The sequence below is a fragment of the Pseudorca crassidens genome, chromosome 12, assembly GCF_039906515.1.
Source record: "Pseudorca crassidens isolate mPseCra1 chromosome 12, mPseCra1.hap1, whole genome shotgun sequence".
NCBI lineage: Eukaryota > Metazoa > Chordata > Mammalia > Artiodactyla > Delphinidae > Pseudorca > Pseudorca crassidens.
The window spans coordinates 8,761,492-8,782,092 of record NC_090307.1 but is presented as its reverse complement, the minus strand read 5'-3'; the positions used below and the strand labels follow the sequence as shown (position 1 = coordinate 8,782,092).

The 20,601-nt window shown below is 38.5% G+C and overlaps 1 protein-coding gene across 3 annotated transcripts in view; it reads left to right on the top strand.

The window, feature by feature from the left end:
• The window catches only part of CCDC102B (coiled-coil domain containing 102B), a 258,680-nt gene that overhangs the window by 191,826 nt on the left and 46,253 nt on the right, over positions 1–20,601 (top strand). For all 3 annotated transcript variants that reach the window (XM_067698868.1, XM_067698866.1, XM_067698867.1), the window contains one exon: positions 6,869–7,039. In XM_067698868.1, coding sequence (XP_067554969.1) covers positions 6,869–7,039 — 171 coding nt within the window. The remainder of the gene's footprint in view (positions 1–6,868; positions 7,040–20,601) is intronic.

The following is a 20,601-nucleotide window of genomic DNA, read 5'->3' as shown; positions in this document are numbered from 1 at the left end:
TTGCTGAGATGCTCTATCTACTCTGGATTACTGACACCTCACCTTATTACTGCATTTGATAACTAACTAACTAAACTATCCTAGCCAGTTTTTCTACCTATCCTGTTACGTTTAATTAATGTATCACAAATGACTTACACATATTGTGTCTTTTGAAGGTTACAATTCTATGAAATTGCTATTGTATGCATTTTACAGATGAGGAAAGTAGGACTTAATTTAAAGTTAATGAAGCTTTTTTATATTTTCTAAAAAACTTGAATATTATTGGGAATATTGACATAACTGATTATATGAGAGATTAGTAGATGCTCAACAAACTTTTTTTTTGGTCAATTGCTTATGTATCTATGGTACTGAATAAGCACAAATGGCATTGAATAAACACAAACTCCAATGTGTGATAGTCTATGGGCCTCACACACACACACACACACACGATATAAGTGCCACAATGTAGCCACAATATTGTGGCTTTGCACCCTTTTTGCACATTTTTTTCTTAGTAAAGTTTCCATCATCTATTTTCCATCCATGGTGTTTGTACTATGATATTTAATTCTATAGGATAGATCTCCCCAGGTGACAGCCATGGGACATGATGTTGGCATTTGTGCTACCTGGGTAGCATATTCTGAGACAGATATCAAAATGTAGGAAGTTTATTAGGGAGTACAACACCCATGGGGAAAGAGGCCAGAGAGCAAAGGGCAGAGGGAGAAGTAGGACTGGGGAGAAGTGATAATAGTAATACCTCTGGATACCTCTGAAGCTGGCATAGATCTTTGGAGCTGTCCCAAATTGAGGTGAGAAGAGCCGTTCCTTCATACTTCTAAAATGACCAGGCTGCCCCAGGAAGGGGGTGTGGAGTTAGAAAGGAGGCTGTTTTTTGTTTTTTGGGTTTTTAAAAATATTTATTTGGTCATGCAGGGTCTTAGTTGCAGCAGGTGGGCTCCTTAGTTGTGGCATGCGAACTCTTAGTTGCAGCATACGTGTGGGATCTAGTTCCCTGACTAGGGACCAAATCCAGGCCCTCTGCATTGGGAGTGTGGAGTCTTATCCACTGCGCCACCAGGGAAGTCCCAGGAAGGAGGCTTCTTATAGCCAAGGGGAAAGGGCTGTGATCAGACATTTCCAGCAACCGGTGAAATACATCCTCTCATCCTGCAGGAGAACCTGCAGGGCACAGGACAGCATCCCCTCTCAACATGTCCTCCCTGCTTATCATCCACCTTTCATAAACAGTTCCCTATCTTATTAGCTCATTGGATTATCTCTTAGTATTTGTCACAATGGGAAAATTTGCTTGTTTAATTGTCTTTAATCTATTACCTCTACTAGGTTCTAATGTCTGTGAGGTTAAAAATTGTGTCTGCCTTGTTTGCTTTTATATATAGAATGTAGAAGCCAGTCTACATGGCACGTGGTAGACACTCAGTAAATGCTCCTTGAATCACTGATAATGTGTCAAGTCTACAACGAGCACTAACATCACTCTATACTTAACATATAAGATATTAAATGAACTCTCTGAAGATGCCATTTAAGACCACAAAAATGTTCTCATTTTAAAGCTATTATCTGACAGGTCAGAATTGAAGATATAGAGACTGACATTTATCCTTATAAGTAGGTGGTACAAGATATTTTTCTAATGCACTTAATTTGGATGAGCTTGCGAGTTCTTTATTCAAGTAGATGGATTTGATCGTAATAACCACCCAATGTGCCTGAGTCAACTTTTGAGAAGAGAAAATCTGCCCTTGTTGATAGTGTTATTACTCACAGCTGGAGTCTAACAAGGCTATCAACAGACCATGAGCTAGTTATTTCCAATTTTATGTGTTTCTCTTTATTAAATATAGTTGACTCATATTATACTGAGAATTTCAGGTTCTCTACATAACAGTACAGTATTGTTATGCATTTTTGAAATTACAGATGCTAAAATTTCTAATTTTCTATGGATTTTTTTAAAAATTGAACAAACAACATATATAATAACACTTTAATACTTTAAAATTTTCTGTATGTCATTTTGTTTTTCCTTCAAATTGATGCATATAAACTTATTTGATTCATTTTTAACCAGCGTTTCATGATGTCATTTAAAATGATAAGAAAATGTACTTTAGTTCTGGCAGCTTGGCACAATCAAAATCAGTTAAGCTTCAGCACTTCATGTATCGGCTACAATATTAATTCTAGGTAGAAAGCAATATTCTCACAAGAGCATAAACTAATGCATGATTTCATAAGCCATACACAGAATTTAAAACCTGCTATCAAATTCTTCACATCACTAGAAACAGAGTCAATCTATTTGAGGAACTAATGTTATTCTATCAGAAATATCCATATACAAACACATTGTATATGCTTATTTTCTATATCGATTCAACATTATTATTCATATCAACTTATAAAAGGATTGTGAATTATATTTACTGTTCAGTTTTATAGCTTTGGATTTATAGAGGATTACATACTGACAAATACTCTCTAGTACTGTATATTTTTTATATGTTTAATTTCTATTCAGATTTTTCTCTGCCAAAATAAAATATATCACATCATGGTTTTATGTATTTCTACCATTAAAAATATATTAGAGGGCTTCCCTGGTGGCGCAGTGGTTGAGAGTCCGCCTGCCGATGCAGGGGACACGGGTTCGTGTCCCGGTCCGGGAAGATCCCACATGCCGCGGAGCGGCTGGGCCCGTGAGCCATGGCCGCTGAACCTGCGCGTCCGCAGCCTGTGCTCCGCAATGGGAGAAGCCACAACAGTGAGAGGTCCAAGTACCGCAAAAAAAAAAAAAAAAAAAAAAAAAAATATATTAGAATAAGCTTGCTCTAAAAATCCATATGGATCTTTATTATTGACTTATTCTCTTTTTATATGCAAATTATTAACTCTTTAAATGAACATCTATTTGGATGCCTTCCAACTGGAGGTCTGTAAGTAAGCTACAGGGGAAATTGAGATTTCAGATAAAAGCATCAAACAAAACATATACAGGGGATTATGGTTTGTGACCCTAAGTGCCTCTACTCTAATGTGCATTCAAAGAAAGAACTGGGGGTGGGGGGAATCTCATCACAAGAATGACAAAAAAATGAGTCTATAGTAGCAAAGGTCATAGCTTTGAGAATTAAGGAAGAAATCCATCTCTCTCCTGAAAGTAAAATTGGGGTGTTGATGAACTAATGGATTAAAATGTCAAAGAACCTGTGAAGTCTTAGAAGATAAGGCCTGCTAACAAGGTTAAAGCCAGCCAGGATATTGTTTTGAAACAATGAAAAAAGGAGGAGTAACTTACAGCTAGTTTGGCCATAAGCAATGTGTATAGCCTCTCAGAGACTGAATGGGGAAAATAGAAAAGGCAAGAGAGAGAAGGTATGTGAAGAGTTCAGTGATAGTAGGTACTTGGCTAATACTAATCTCTTTCACCCTAAACTGATTTTTTTTAAATATCCTTACTAACGAAATAATTTTTTTTCTCCTATGTTGAAATCTAGTTTTCATCTTTTTAGAATAGAAAGTAAAAGGTATCCTATGAACATAATTAAAATACATTTGGCTATAGATACAGTTTGATATATTTTCTCGTAATGAAATGTGCCCAAGGCCAGGCCAGGTCTGCGGACCTCAGTTGTAAGCATGATTCTCCTATTGGCCCAGACTGTTGTATCAGTACCTCCAGGCATACATCTTCCTTGTATATTTTTAAGTGCTTAAAAATCCTAGATCACCTCCTCCCACCCAAGGAGACGTCTCATATTTCATTGCTCGGTTAGGTTCCATCTACCTTCCTAAAACATTTACTGGCAAGAGTAAAGTTTACTACAGTTGGCATATACTAGTGGTCCTCAGACTTTATGTTGAATTATAAACATCCGGAGGGCTTGTTAAACCCAAGGTTGCTGGGCCTCAACTCCTGAGCTTCTGATTCAGTAGATCTTGGATGGAGTTCTCAGGGTATGCTGATGCTGCAGGCTTGGGGACCACTCACAGAGAACAGACGTTGGCTAACACATATCCACCTCCTGGGCCTGAGAATAAGGTGGCCCTCCCTGAGCAAATGGCCATGCAGTAGAGCATGAATGCTAGAGGTCTGCCTACAAGGATGACACATGCTTGGGGTGGAATTGGTACTGACAAACAGCAATGATTTTCCTTCCCTCCTCCCTCCCTCCCTCCCTCCCTCCCTCCCCCCCCTCCCTCCCTCCCTCCCCCCCCTCCCTCCCTCCCTCCCCCCTCCTCCCTCCCTCCCTCCCCCCTCCTCTCCTCCCCTCCTCTCCTCCCCTCCTCTCCTCCCTCCCTCCCCTCCTCTCCTCCCTCCCCCTCCCTCCCCCTCCCTCCCTCCCTTCCTATATGCACATCTCAAAGGTTCTTTTTGTTTACTTAGCTCCATTTAAACCAATCTAAGTGAATTGTACAAGCCTAAAGTCAAAGCATTGACTATCTGAGAAATAATTGTACTAAATCACAAAGGTTTTTTTTTTTTTTTTTTTTTGCGGTACGCGGGCCTCTCACTGTTGTGGCCTCTCCCTTTGCGGAGCACAGGCTCCGGACGCACAGGCTCAGCGGCCATGGCTCACGGGCCCAGCCGCTCCGCAGCATGTGGGATCTGCCCGGACCGGGGCACGAACCCGTGTCCCCTGCATCGGCAGGCGGACTCTCAACCACTGCGCCACCAGGGAAGCCCCACAAAGGTTTTTTAGGTAGTTGCATAATTCCTGAGGAAAAGCCATCATTTTATAGATTTGCTATAACTCTTCCATTAAGCTCTGCATTACTTTTGTGGCAAATTCTTTGTTTGCCAGATCAAGAAAATCTTTCATTAAATACTCCATTGTCATTCCAAATAATAGAATTGTGTTCCCTACTGCATATCTTTCTGTGAAAGCATAAGGTATATAATGTGGCATTGGAAAATTGTACTCTGAAGAGAAGAAAGGAGAAATCTGTTTGCATTTTAAATGTGGTTTGTGATGTAATTTGATAAAACACTGCCATGAAGCCGTAAACTGCACTGTTACTGTGAGGCAAGGGAAGGGACCATGAGCCTGTCCCATCAACTGGGGTCTAGCTGCCTGTCCAAGTTTGCCTGTTCCCAGCTGCCCTTCGGCACTGCTCAGGTTTAAATACCAATGGTTGTGATTCTGACTCTTATGGGGGCCAGGGCTTTCAGAACAGCAGCAAGATTCCAGGAATCTCTCAGTTATTTGATAGATTGCCATGGAGGCGTGGTGGGTGGCTGGTGGGCGTGGGAGCCCTCCTCTGCCTTTTCCTCCTCCGCCTTTTCCTCCTCCTGGCTTCCTGAGAGTGGTCAGCAATTTCTCCCAGGTCCTACGCTCTAGTCCACACCCTCTTCTCACATCTGCAGGACATTTACCTGTTTGGTTGGAGTTCTGTGTTTCATAGAGACCAGGAGGCTACCAGTAATCAATGGTGTCATATCAAAATTCACTTTAGGGCTTCCCTGGTGGCGCAGTGGTTAAGAATCCGCCTGCCAATGCGGGAGACAAGGGTTCGATCCCTGGTCCGGGAAGATCCCCCATGCCGTGGAGCAACTAAGCCTGTGCGCCACAACTACTGAGCCTGTGCCCTAGAGCCTTCGAGCCACAGCTACTGAAGCCCACACACCTAGAGCCCGTGCTCCGCAACAACAGAAGCCACCGCAATGAGAAGCCGCGCAGAGCAACAAAGACCCAACGCAGCCATAAATTAAATAAATTTATTTTAAAAAAAAATTCACTTCAGCTTATTTTTTTTAGGCTTCACACTATTTTGCATTTTGCTTGACTTAATAGAATATTGAGAGATATCATTATACAAAAGGCTGCCATATTATAGTTTAAGCATTAAAAAGCTTAATGTCTTTTTATTTAATCAGCTCCATATGATATTATGACGATGATCTTCATTTCCAATCATTCACTATTAACATAAAAATAACGCTGTGCTACATGTCCACATGCATACAGCATTTCACACAACTGTGTGTGTATCTGTAGGACACAGTCCTGGAAGTAGAATGGCTGGGTTGGAGTTTTAATGCATTTTTCATGTTAAATAGTTTTCTCAACGTTTTTCCATGAATGAATCTCAGTTTCTTCACATTTTACCAACAGATTATTTTATCACACATAATCTTGCCAGTCTGAAGACGTGAGGAGTAGCATCTTGATGTGTTTCTTTTCATTATACTTTTATTTTTGATAATTGTAGATTTATATGCAGCTGTAAGAAATCTGAGGCCAATTAATGTAACCTGTCAATTCATGTCTTGTAGAATGTTGATTATAACAAGATTGACTGGAGATCCAGTCACTTCATGGTGGATTCACTCTGGATTTTCCCCAGGGTCAGCCCCTTCAGGTCTCTGAGCCAGATTCGTGTGGTTTCAGGAGGGTGCCTTTCACGGCATGAGTACAGCAGCACAAAACATTTTTTTTAAGAAAAATAATTAAAAGCAGATAGTCTGCTAACTTTTAATACTTAGGCTGATTTAGCAGATGAACAGTTCTTCTTGTACTTATTTTTATTATATTTTATTCTTCATTTATGGATATGAGAGTCCTCTTTTGGAAAGCATACATAAAAACTAAATTTGCACAACATGAAAAATGGGTCATTCCCTCAAGCACGTAAAGAGTTGCACTGTATTTTAGCCACACAGAAATACACCTTCCACCTATAGTTATATGCGAATCATAATATGTAATTGCAGAAATGTAGAGTTCCGGATGCCTAATCTGAATTCTTCCTAAAGTGCTTTTCTATTTTTTCCAAACAAGTTGCCATTCTTCTGACTTTATCAGAGGAAACTACAAATAATGGAATCCCTGTTTTCTTTTAAAAGGAACTGTTGGACCTTCAACATGCCTACCATAAACTAAGCAGGCAGCACCAGGCAAAGACGGCAGAAATGACCCACGTCAACAACCTCATGGATCAAAATGAGGCCGAAGTGAAGAAACTGAGATTTCAAGTAGAAGAACTAAAATGGGGACTCAACCAAAAGGAAAATAAGGTATCTTATAAGTGGAACATATGTCACATAGATTCAAAATTGCATTTCATAGCATAGAAAAAGCATTTTCTTTATTAGCATATGGCATTGCTTGAGGTAAAAACTTCACATTTTTAAAAATTAAAATCAAAAAAGTGTAAGTGTAAGGAGAGGAAACTATTATGTAAACAACATGCTCATTTTTGTAGTGTTAGTAGTGCATTTTTTACGTGTGCCCTATCGCTTCAGGTATGTTTTAGCTTGGTCGTGTGGGGAGGCATGGTACCATAGGTGTCATTAAAACTTGGTGTTGGGCTTCCCTGGTGGCACAGTGGTTGAGAGTCTGCCTGCTGGTGCAGGGGACACGGGTTCGTGCCCGGTCCGGGAAGATCCCACATGCCGCGGAGCAGCTGGGCCCGTGAGCCATGGCCGCTGAGCCTGAGCATCCGGTGCCTGTGCTCCGCAATGGGAGAGGCCACAACAGTGAGAGGCCCGCGTACCGCAAAAAACAAAACAAAACAAAAACACAGCAACTTGGTGTTTTAAGTTTTAAGCTTTAATTCTATATATTATAGAAACATGGTGTATGTTGTGATTACATGTTATGATATATACATTCTCCCCAGCGCTCTCTGATGTTTAAAGAATGTAGGCATCTTGCTTTGTCGTGAAAGGTCAACTTGCTAATGGTTTATGGCATGTTTAAGAATGGGATACCTTGACAGTACACCTGCAACAGGGAGGTGTGATTTCAGCCGCAATTACAGACAACAAAGAGATTTTTCTTGAAAGAAGCGGTCTCCACTGTCAGCGTGATAGCGTCTGCCACCCCATGGCGGCAATTACTTCAGATGGGGTTCCAGGCACGGCATCTGCTTCTAGCGGACAACTTTTGAGGCAAAAATAATTACTTCCCGGGTTAGAGAGACTATTTGCAGATAATGCCAAACAGTTGGAAATTTAAAAAAAAAACGGAATTGTTTTTCCAAGGGGTAGTTCAGTAACAGAACACAGTCCCCATTTTAAGGTTTAATTTTTCATCAAAACTATCCCAGTCAAAAAAAAAAAAAAAAAACTATCCCAGTCAAGCACACCAGATTTTCTAATCTCATAACATCACAGGAAAATAGAATGATTGGACCAGTGAGGCTCCTACATCGTCCCTGATCTCACTAGGGCTGACTTGTCCGTGGGCATTTCATCCTTGATGTCTCTTTTTATGAAGACATATATGTAGTTTTTAATGGTGTGCGTGGGTGGTGAGGCTGGACTGTGGAAGAGTAATTCAGGAGAGGAATGTAGAGTGGTTTTGGGTTTTTATTTTCATCATAGTCATTATTCTTTTGAATAGTTTTGATATAAAAGCATTTGTTGCAAGTGGTGGTAAATAACCTTTGTGTTTGCCAACATAGGCTTTAAGAAATTGCTTGGGACTGAATCATCAGCAAGGAAATTGTGATAATACACAGTTTTCCAGGGCTAATAAAGTACTAGTTCCCAAAAATCTGATACAGCCATCTAATCATGTAATTTTAAAAACGGCCGTGGTTTTAAGAAGAATTCTGTTAGTTGCCCCTGCCTGTAGGAGAATCATTCTTCTCACATCATCATCAGGCTTGGCACATGTGACATTTGCTTTGCCTGACGAGCAGAAGCTCCGTGTGCCACTTACCATCAGGGGCTTTATGAGCCCAAACAGGGCTCTGCCGTGCCTCTTTTCCCATGTGTCTTTTCTGCCTTGTCTCATGTCATGAGGCCAGCAGGTGCAAAGTAGACATCATCCTCTCAGTGTGAATTCTGAAGTGGAAAGGATATGGAGCAGAGACTTTGCTGACCCAAATGGATCCACATGGGTAAAAAAAAAATCAATATTTGTTGTGATAAGCCACTGACATTTTGGATTTGTTTGTTGCTATAGGAGAACTTAGCTAAAGCTGACTGGTATGGTCAGCTTATATTGCATTGGCTCCAGTGCCAGAAGTAGGTGGTGAGAAAACTTATTGGAGGTTAGAATGATGGCAACGCATTTTATGGAGTCTTGAAAGGTTTGGTACATTATATCCTATAATACCTTGGAAAGCTGATGATGGACAGAATGAGCTTGTGGTTTTTAGATGAATAGGTATGTAGCTAGTATTTCTTGTTTGCTATTGGTGTGTTTGACTAGTGCCTAAGAGAGAGATGAACTCAGAAAAGACTTGTCGAATTTTCAAAAAGATATGTAAGATAATACAGAAATTTAAGTAGTTCTGTGACTGCCAGGGTCTGATTTTCATTTGCAAATGGTAATACATAAAACTGAGGATGGCTTTGAACAACGAACATCAATTAAGGTTAAGCTTAGGCAAGAACCAATTCAACAGTGTGGCCTTCAAACCTGTTGCTAAAAGCTCTTAATTAATGTCATTTTGTATAAATCCTTGAAGCTGAACAAAATGGCACAGGGAGAAGAGAATGAGATTGTGCTTCTCTCAGAACATCCCACAGATTCGAGGCAACTGCAGGTAGCTCAGAGACAATAGAATGTCTCCCAGAGAACTGCAGATGGGACAACTGACCTGTGGTATTTGCTGGAATCAAAAGAAAAAAGAACTTGTTTTTGTGAAAGATACGCTGGCAAATGAGCTTCCAGCCTGGGATAAAATAGACTGATTTATCAGGATTTGAAAGAACTCTTCATTCCTCCAAACTTCTCGGACAAGGAGCTGGCTGGGCATGCTGTCCACACCTGAGAAGGAGTAACGTCCAGAGCCATATTCAAATAAGGACATGGTGAATAATGCAAAAGGACCACCTAGAGAACAAAGACCATGGAGAACTACAGACTAGGCAGCTAATATCAGGGAGGAGAACCCAGGCCGGATAAAGGAGCATTCCCCATGAGCAGAACAGGAGCTCCTTGAAACATCTGCACAGTTAGATTTCATAAGTATTTTCGGTTTTCTTTTCTACATGGAAGTTTTTATTGCAGTTTTCCTGTCCTAGTTTCACTATAGTATATTGGGTGGGTGAGGGAGGAGAGTATAAATTACTTGCCTTTTGAGTACGTAGCTTCTGGAGCAAGAGAAGGTGTATTGAGATCTGACATAGATATGAGATCTTTGACTTTGAGATCAAGGTTGTGATTGGAAGGTTGCTTGGGTAATTTCTCTTGGAGAAAGGGTGAAAATTTTTGAATGCCGAAGGAAGGAAAACAAACATTTGTGACCAGGAAGATGGGCTGTGTTGTATTGTATGTGAGAGCAGGAATGAGTGAAAGGGTATGTGTGTGTATTTTAATATTTGTTGCTCCATCTGTGGGAGGAATATAGTTCCCAAGCATAAATGGTGGGCATGGTCCTGTGAGGTCTTTGGCAAGTGGAATTTGTGCAGATTTGAAATAGAATCTTTTGGAACTATAATTCCATATGGATAAGTATTTGGACATATTTCATATCTGAAGCTTAAAAATACATGCATTGAAATATATGTTCAAAACATAAAATAGTTCAGGGTTCTGCACCTCTCCATCCAATCAGTTGATCACCGGAGAGGATTGATCCAAAGCACGATCAACTCATATGGGTATTGTAATCTGGATTGTTTAATTGCAGTTGTCAGTCTTCAGTTTTTCTTTGATTAAAGGTCATACGCTTTCTGGTGGCTGGGAATGAAAATATTTCTCATGGAAATAAGATTTTGCATTAGATAGCAGTCAACATTTCTATAATTTGACTTATCATAGAGAAGCAAAGGAAATTCTGTCAGTTTTACTGCTGAGCTTTTTAATTTCATAGTAACAAATTCTTCAAATTGCAATTAGTTGAAATTAATGTTTAATTGGAACTGTCAAATACAGAGTTCCCAACTCCCACAAGTCAACAAATTTTAAATAAATGAAAATGAGATATTAATCCTCTATACTGAAAAGAGAAATAGACACTTGGGGGCCCATAAGAGAAAACCCAGGGTCTGATTAAAGAAATGAGCAAATTAAAAAATTCATTTTGGATGAGTTGCTTTTCTTTAAACAAACTACCTAAAAAAAATAAAATTCTAAATTGATGTGTATTTGTTAGAAGTCAAACATTCTTTTCTCATCATTTCATTGAAGCCATTATGTGATGGCAAATTTTAATTGAGACTTCATTATTGAATTGCAGAACTAATTACATATATATCCACATTAAAATACCAAAATAACTTACCACTTTAATAAATATGGTGGGAAAAACAGTCTAATGAATAATATAATGATGCAATAACCAAAGTTGGTAGAGACAGAACAGATAGTACCTAAGAAGCAAGGAGTATAATATAAACAATTACTAAGACACATGGGTGCTCCACACTGTACTAGTATCAAGAAGACTGAAGGACTGAATGAGATAAGGCTTGCCAAGGAATATTTTAAATTTTGTAAAACAATATCATACCATATAAAGAAGGAAAAATTTTTTAAAAATCAACTATCATAACACCATTGTATCATATTACTTCAGTGTATATTAACTTCTAATGCCTAGGCAATTTTATGCAGAATTGCAGTCATCATTTGAAATAATATACTCTGCTTTACCAGTTACCATAATCAGTTTTCCTGCTGCTATGTAGTTTTCATACTTGGTATTTCAAGGAGTGGGATAATATTTATTTCCTTGGATATAAATTTATTTAATCAACCAAGCCTCCTTTACTGAAGGTTGTTTGGATTTTTTTTTCTCAACATAACTGTACCATGACTACTTTCATGTACAGTTGACCCTTGAACAACATGGGTTTGAACTCTGTGGGTCCACTTAATACGAAGATTTTTTGATAGTAAATACTACTTTCTACCCAGTTCGTGGTTGGTTGAATCCGCACACATGTAGGGCCAACTCTAAGTTATAGGATGATTAACTTCTAAGCTGTTCAAATTCAACTGTACAGACCTTTTTTCCCCATTGGAAAAAAAAGTTTTCTAAGTGGAATTATTGGGCTTAAAGGATATGAATATAATATGACTCTTGATATATTCAGAATTACTAATTTTCTGTGCTTCTCAGCGATAGGTCAAATTGTGGAAACGTTGGCTATTATGCAAAATCTTAACTGCATCTTAACTGATGCAAAAGTAAGTTAAATCTCAAATGATTTGTTTATAAAGCTAAGAGTTTAATCACTCAGTTTGCTGAGTTGTTAATTGGATTTACTCTCAATTTCAGTTTCTTCTTTTTGTTAAATTCTTTTCCCTTACTCTAGCTCAATACTTACTCTTATTTTCTCTATTTCTATTTTAGTAATAGATTCTATTAGTAAGAGGACTTTAAAAATACGTAGTGACTATGTTGTGTTAAAAAAGATGTAAATCAGGGCTCAAGTAGTTCTTAGCCCCTAGATGCCTACAATTCACAAACCAAGCAGCAGAGGGTGAGAGTTAGCCTATAGTAATCAACAAATAAAAGTCCTATGGTAAGGGAAAAAGAATCACCTAACTTTTAGATGACATTCCTGCTTTCAGAAATTCATGGATTTTTTTCATAAAACTGAAATTTGATATAAGTGCTCAGCACAATTGTAAGTCAAATATAGCTATAGATAAAATATATTCCCAGTGTAAAGGTCAAAGTCTAATATGATTTTCTAACCTGTCTGTGCAATAAATACCCTTTGGAGTATTTTTTTTTAAGATATTTTTAAAAAATTTTTATTTTATATTGGAGTATAGTTGAATAACAATGTTGTGTTAGTTTCTGGTGTACAGCAAAGTGATTCAGTTATACATGTATCTATTCTTTTTCAAATTCTTTTCCCATTTAGGTTATTACAGAATATTGCATAGAGTTCCCTATGAGAAACAGTAGGTCCTTGTTGATTACCTATTTTAAATACAGTGGTGTGTATATGTCAATCCCAAACCCCCAATTTATCCCTCCCCCCAACCTTTCCCCTTTGGTAACCATAAGTTTGTTTTCTGAGGCTGTGAATCTGTTTCTGTTTTGTAAATAAGTTCATTTGCATACTTTTTTTAGATTCTGCATATATTTGTCTTTGTTGGTCTGACTTCACTTAGTATGATAATTTCTAGGTCCATACATGTTGCTGCAAATGGCATTATTTCATTCTTTTTAATGGCTGGGTAATATTCCAGTGTATAAATATACCACATCTTCTTTATCCATTCATCTGTCAATGGACATTTAGGTTTTCCATGTCTTGGCTATTGTAAATAGCACTGCAGTAAACATTGGGGTGCATGTATTCTTTTGAACAATGTTTTTTCTCTGGATATATGCCCAGGAGTGGGATTGCTGGATCATATGATAGCTCTATTGTTAGTTTTTTAAGGAACCTCCATACTGTTCTCCATAGTGGTTGTACCAATTTACATTTCCACCAACTGGAAAGGGAACCAAAGGGTTCCCTTTTCTCCACACCCTCTCCAGCACTTATTGTTTATAGACTTTGATGATGGCCATTCTGACTGGTGTGAGGTGATATCTCATTGTAGTGTTGATTAGCATTTCTCTAATAATTAGTGATGTTGAGGATCTTTTCATGTGCCTTTTGGCCATCTCTATGTCTTTGGAGAAATGTCTATTTAGGTCTTCTGCGCATCTTCTGATTGGGTTGTAAAAATACTAATACTCAAGCCTCATCTCCACTAGCCGAGTCAATTTTTATGGGTGGAGCCTGTGTATGAGTATTTTTTAAAAACTTCTCAAATGATTCTAATGTCTAGTGAAATATCAGAACCACTGGTCTAATGAGAAAAGACTGCGACCATTGAGACTCAAATTCATAACTTTGGTCCCCACTGAACACATGTGTTTACTGTAACAGATTTTACTAGTAGAGCATAAATGAAATGGCTTGCTACAGAAATGAGGCTTAGTCCATTGTAGTCTACCTGTAGCATTGTAATGTGCAAAACAAATTGATGTCTTCTAGTTTTGAGAGAAATTCAAAAGATAAAAAATCACTTAAACAGATGGAAAGAATAGGTATTATTGAGCACTGTAAGTTCACTCTCAAAGTGTTAGTGTTTTTCTAAATGCATTGTCTGTGTGGCTTCACACTTAGCAATTATCACCTTATTACTGCTTAGCTAATTCTGGCCTCACATTTTAACGCTTCTGGTGTCAAAAAGGTGAATCTTTTCAAAAGTCTGATATCATCAGCAATGATGAATGTGAGAGACACTGTTTAAACCTACAGAACATTAATTATCTAAATTAACAGCTGATTTTTTAAGCAAGCCTTTATTTGGAAGGACACAGGAATTCTTTCCCAGCCCGAAATATATTTTGGTGAAATCTCGTTAATTTACACTCTGCTAATTTTAAGATTGTGAGAATAGTGATAGACTGAAATTCACATTTATCTAAGGAAAAGATCTGGTAAGTGTTTCAGGTTAAGATTAAAAAAAAATAATAAAGAGGCCGGCTTCATGTTCACATGGGGACACAAGCGGTAACCACAGACCCAGGATCTGAACTGAACTGTAAAAACCAGCCCAGTTCATTTAATATTAATTACTTCCTAACCTCTGTGTTAGATGTTAGAATATACTTGAGTGAGTTCTTCCCAAGAAGAGGTTTACAGTGTGGCTGGGGATAGTCCAACGTAAATGTCTGAAGTTAAATATAGCAAAATAAATGTCAAGATGGTGGTTTTTACAGGATGCAGCGGAAACAGGTGGCCATGTTTCTTTTCCTTCCAGGGCTATTTGTAATTATGCGTTTAATTATTTGTTGTCTGACACCCCAACCGGAATATATGGGCAAGGACCAGCACAGTCTGTGCCTCTAACTGGGCCAGCATCAGTAGAGTGGTTTCAGGTGCCCCTAAAATCAAGACATCATAGCACTACAACATGAACAGAGGTCTTGCATCCGTGTACATGTATGCAGTTAATTTAAATCCTTCTAATAATTTTGCTCCACTTTCTGTGGATAATTTGAAGGGCACCATTTCCTGCAATCATTCTTCATGATCTTGCTCTTCCTTCACTTTACCAACCACCTAAATTGTCTCTGATGGTGTTCAAAACAGGCCACCCTAGAATGTTCCACTCTGGCATGTGGATTATTTTGAGCTGAAAACAATCAAGGCCCATAAGACTCAGGAAGAACCCTTGAACTCTGTTTAAAAGAACTTGCTGTCTAAAAGAACTTGCTGTCTAGGGCTTCCCTAGTGCTGCAGTGGTTGGGAGTCCGCCTGCCGATGCAGGGGAGACGGGTTCGTACCCCGGTCCGGGAGGATCCCACATGCCGCGGAGCGGCTGGGCCCGTGAGCCATGGCCGCTGGGCCTGCGCGTCTAGAGCCTGTGCTCCACAATGGGAGAGGCCACAACAGTAAGAGGCCCGCGTACCGCAAAAAAAAAAAAAAAAAAAAAAGATTAGTGTTTTAAGTTTCTGGTGGGTCATTTCAAAGAGAACATTCAGGGACAATTATTTTTTTCTGCTCTAATTAGAATATTCTTTTCATGAAAAAAATCATAATTGAGCTTAATGGTAAAGCATTTCAAATAATGTTCCAGTAAGATAAAAATAAAACAAGGGCCATTTTATTGTGTCAAAGGAAATAAAAATCTTTCTCAAAATTTTCTTATATGGAATATATAATGAGAAAGAGTGACATATTTAGGGTATTAATATTGTGTTGAAAAAAAATGTCAAGAGTGGAATTATACTTTTAGGTTTACATGCTTCTTAACTTTCTAAAATAATAATCATGATATTTGAACTTCTGTCTTTTTAAAAGATTTGTCAGGTAGGTCATTTATTACAAGACATTTCAGTTACCTAACTAATATGAAAACAAATTTTTTTTAGTGTTGCTCAACTGGAATTATTAAAAAAGGTATGACTACTTGTATTTAAACACTCAGAACTCTAAGGCTATGAAATTCTTATGAGTCATTTTCCCTTTATGCTATAATAAATTGAGAACTTTTGATGTTTAAAAAGATATATATGCAAAATCTATAACTATTCATTTGTGTGGTTCTGCTGTATTTGGAAAATCAGATGACAAAATATAAACTGCACACAATTAGACATATTTAAATTTGTAATTTGATGCATTTCACACTCAATGAGTATAAATGCAAGACAAATTTATGTTGGCACAAATTATGAAGAAATATTCAACAGTTATAGTCATCTCCTAAAGATATAAGATTTATGTTCTTACTATATCTTCACATATTATTGCTTTAATTAGCAGAAAATATTTTACTTTTTGTTAAAGTTATAGATTAGAAAACCCCACCAGATTCTGGTGGGCTTTTTTGTGTTGTTGTTGTTGTTTGTTTCAAGTATTTACCTGATTCATTTAAGAAAGCGAAAAGTATAGTTCTGTCACTTCTCGGTAATTGCACATTTGATTGGAAACAATCACTTTTTGAGAGTTAAATTAGTGCATTGAATGACTGAATTGTATGTTCCAGAGGTGATAATCATATTTCAGAATACAATGGGACAGGACTCTATTAACAGTAGAAGGATAGAGCAGAGTAAGAGAGTTGAGATCCAGAACTTGATCTAGAGGCTGGGATGGAGGGAAGCCAGAGCCAGGATGTCAACTCTAGATTGAAACCCTTTTGGTAGAGAGTCTACATCAGAGAAATCCAAAATGGGTGTTCTAGGCATGATTCTGAAGAAGCCAGGGGTAGTCTTTGAAGGTGGTGTATTGTACAGTCGTCCGCATCCATCATAAAATGCACTTGCAGTCATTCGGATGGAGTTCTAAGGAAGAGCTCTTGTTCTGAAGGAGAAAACTGTAGCGATTCAATCAGGGTCCCAGGTGACAGGATCTTGGTGCTGCCCCAGCCTGGGGGAGGGGCAATGCAGTCAGTGTGTAGCTGTTCCTCTCACCTTCCCCCTCAGTCTATCTTGGTCTTTGGGGTGCAAGGCGACTGCCTCAGCCTCCTTCCTGTGTTCTAGGATTCTCCCAGTGATGCCTTGTCCATGAGTAGTTGCTAGTTGTTCTTCCTGTGATGGGGAGTGAAGTCAAAAACAACCTCTGTCACCATCTTGGCAATGTCACTCCTCTATTCTTTTGGACTCTATTACTGAGTACAGTATCCCAAATGAAAACTTTCAGCACTTTGCACTCTCAGTTCCTCAAATTCTTCTTTTCCAATTATCTTGTCCTTCACTCGACTTTACCAACCTACTCCCAAGGTCACATTGCAGATATTATCTTCACCAATTACTAGACTTTCTTCAGGGTCTCGAACTCTCCAAACATACTCTTATCTTTCTGGTTTACCTTCTTCAGTACCAAGTACTACAAAACTTCAACCCCCTGGGGCATATAATCTATTGATGATACTGCTTTTTCTCTGTCACTTATCCACTTCCATTTCTGATTTCACTCCTTGTGAAATGTGATGTCTCTACATTGTAATCCCTTCACTGCATATACCTTAATTCCTTGCCCCCATATCCTTTGTAGACATTCACTTGTAAAGCTCAAGCTCTGCTTCATCATTAAATGCAAGCTTCTGCTTCATCAGCTGTGCACGTGGCACTAAAGAACCTAGTGCTATGGTAACAGGTCTTGGTTTATAGTCATGATCACTAGTCACAAGTAGCATCTTAGCATTCCAGCATTAACTTTTCTAAATGACTGTTTCACTTCCTATCTCTTTTCTAATCCCTCCTCACTCCTCCATACTCTCAGATGATAATCTTTCTTCTGAATTTACTGAGAAACAAAAAGAAACAGGAATGTGGAATACAGAATATTTACACACTTCTCACCATCACATCTACCAAATTAGCTCTATCAGTTGGAACCATTATATTCTGCTTACATATCTGATCCTATGGGTGAAATGTCTCAGTTCCTATCTGTGGTCAGCCTATATATATAAAACAAGGGGCTTCCCTGGTGGCGCAGTGGTTGAGAGTCCGCCTGCCAATGCAGGGGACACGGGTTCGTGCCCTGGTCTGGGAAGATCCCACATGCCGCGGAGCGGCTGGGCCCGTGAGCCATGGCCGCTGAGCCTGCGCGTCCGGAGCCTGTGCTCTGCAACAAGAGAGGCCACAACAGTGAGAGGCCCGCGTACCGCAAAAAAACAAAAAACAAAAAAACCATACACAAGTATATATATATACATATATTCATGTGTATATACACATACATGTATATTTAAATATTTTATATATAAAGTATTGTAAATGAACTGACTTCCTTTAAGTACACGTTCCATTTTTGCTATTATTAAACTCTCTTTACAGTAAAAAAAAAAAAACCTGAAAGAAATATATTAACTTCTTATCTTCACAACCTTCATTCTGTTTCTAATCACAGCAGTGATACTTCTGACCACTGCCTCTTTACCAATGGAAAAGTCCTCAAGGCCACAAATGTGCTCCATACTTTTAAAGCCAGTGCTCCATTCTTGGGCTTCATCTTTCTCAAACTATCATAATAATTTGACACAATCAGTCCCATTCTTAAAGTAACGTACTCTCTAGGCGTCTAGAAAAATCAGTGTTTTTTGGGGGTTTCACCTTCTTCTGCCCTTCTTGATCTCAATCTTGATTTCTCTTCATGTCTTCAGTTCTATATGTGTGAGTGTCTTATCCTTTCATTTATTCTGTGCCTACCTACACTCGCTCCAAAGGTGATATCTTCAGGGCTTCCCTGGTGGCGCAGCAGTTGAGCGTCCACCTGCTGGTGCAGGGATTGCGGGTTCGTGCCCCGGTCTGGGAAGATCCTACATGCGGTGGAGCAGCTGGGCCCGTGAGTCATGGCCGCTGAGCCTGTGCGTCCGAAAGGTGATATCTTCAAACCTCGTGGCTTTAGATGCCATCTATATGCTGACAACTCTCAACTTTATATCTTTAAACCCACTTCTCTAGCTGTTCCATTACTCAGGCAAAACAATTAATCATTTTTAACTCCTCTCTCTCTCACTTATTCCATATTAAATCAATCCTCACATTCTTTAAGTCCTGTATTCCTAACATATCACAAAATGACCACCTATCACCACCCTCATGACTGCCAGCCTTGCTCAAGATGACATTATCTTTTGTCTGTTCGACACTAATGCAAGATGTTAATAACAGGGGAAACTGGGGTGGGGATGTGTGTGGGGCAGGCATAGGGACTACATGAGGACTCTTTACTTTCCTCTCAATTTTTATGTAAATCTAAAACTGCTCTAGAAAATAAAGTCTATTAAAATCCCTAAAAATCTTACATGCTAAAAGTCTATTAAGTCTGTAGCCAGTTAAACGTTTCTAGTGGTATAACATTTAACTTCAGTATCTATACCACTGAACAAACTGCATTTCCTTTTAATTACTAAGTAAACAAAATTAAATACTTTATAGCATATTGTCTGTTAGCAGAATATGGTCTTCTTTGGAAAAAACCCTCAGTTTAAATACAGTGTCTTCAAAAGGAGAAATATAATTGCCTTCCTAAATGTAGGAGGAGTAGGGCTGTCTTTTACGCAAGTGCAGTAATTATAGTGGCATCCTACAGTGATGTCAATTTTTCACAAAATTCCCTGAATAACAAAAAGTAAACAAATAGCCCAGGACATTCTGAATTGTAGGCTTTAGCTAATGCAACATTTCTTTGATGGTTACAGTTTATTTTTAAAACTGGAGGTCTCTATTACATAAAATATCTATTGTCATTTTAATGTAGAATATTTAAGGTATTAATAGCTAAATCAGTTTATGTTTATCAAAACTGAGGAAAAATTGGAACTCCAAGGAGTTGCATGATCTTTATTTCACGAAGTAGCTGTAGAAAGTCTTACATTGGCCTATCTACATGGGATGTATTCACATGATGACCTAGGTATGACGGGCAAAATGGATGTGTTGAGGGGAAAAAAAAGGCAGTAAATACCTTGTTGGATGCCCGATAGCATTCAGGAATTTTTCCAGTACATTTCCCACTTCATTCATTTATATGCATTCAGGGCATGTCGGTTTGCTTTCATTTATTTGCTTACCTCATAGTTCTTTATCAGGAGGCTAAACATGCTAGAACTTGCACACTATTAGTGGAAGCAGTCTCCATTTACAGATACTCTCAGGTGAACTGGACAGCAGCATTCCAAGCTGGTAACTTTTAAAGCATGTGTTGCTGTGTGATATTCTAAATATGAGAAGCTGCCATTCTCCGTCAGGTTGGATAATGTGCTTCCTCATTTATATATATAACCTATACACAAGGAGGTTTGGGTCAGGTATTTGAGAATATTTTTCATACTGTTTCTAGAAACTTCTAGCCAAATGCAAAGTAAACCAATCATGTTTGAACTCATCCAACTTAGAAAGTACTTCATTGGGAAAACGTTCTTTGAAACAGCAGTTCTCAACTCTGAAGGTCCTAGACAATTTTTCTGGAGGTCTGTGAGGTCAAAACTGCTTTCATAATAACTTAAAGATGTGTTTCACCCTTTTTACTATATTGACTTTGTTTTGATAGTACAAAATAAATGGCAGGTAAATCTGTTTACAGTTGGTTCTAGTGACTCAGATGGTGGGCAGTGATTATGTTCAAAGAAAGGTGCAAGGAAATATTTTGAAATTTTGGAATCTGAACGTTACTCTAGTGAAAGAATGCTTACTACCGTCTCA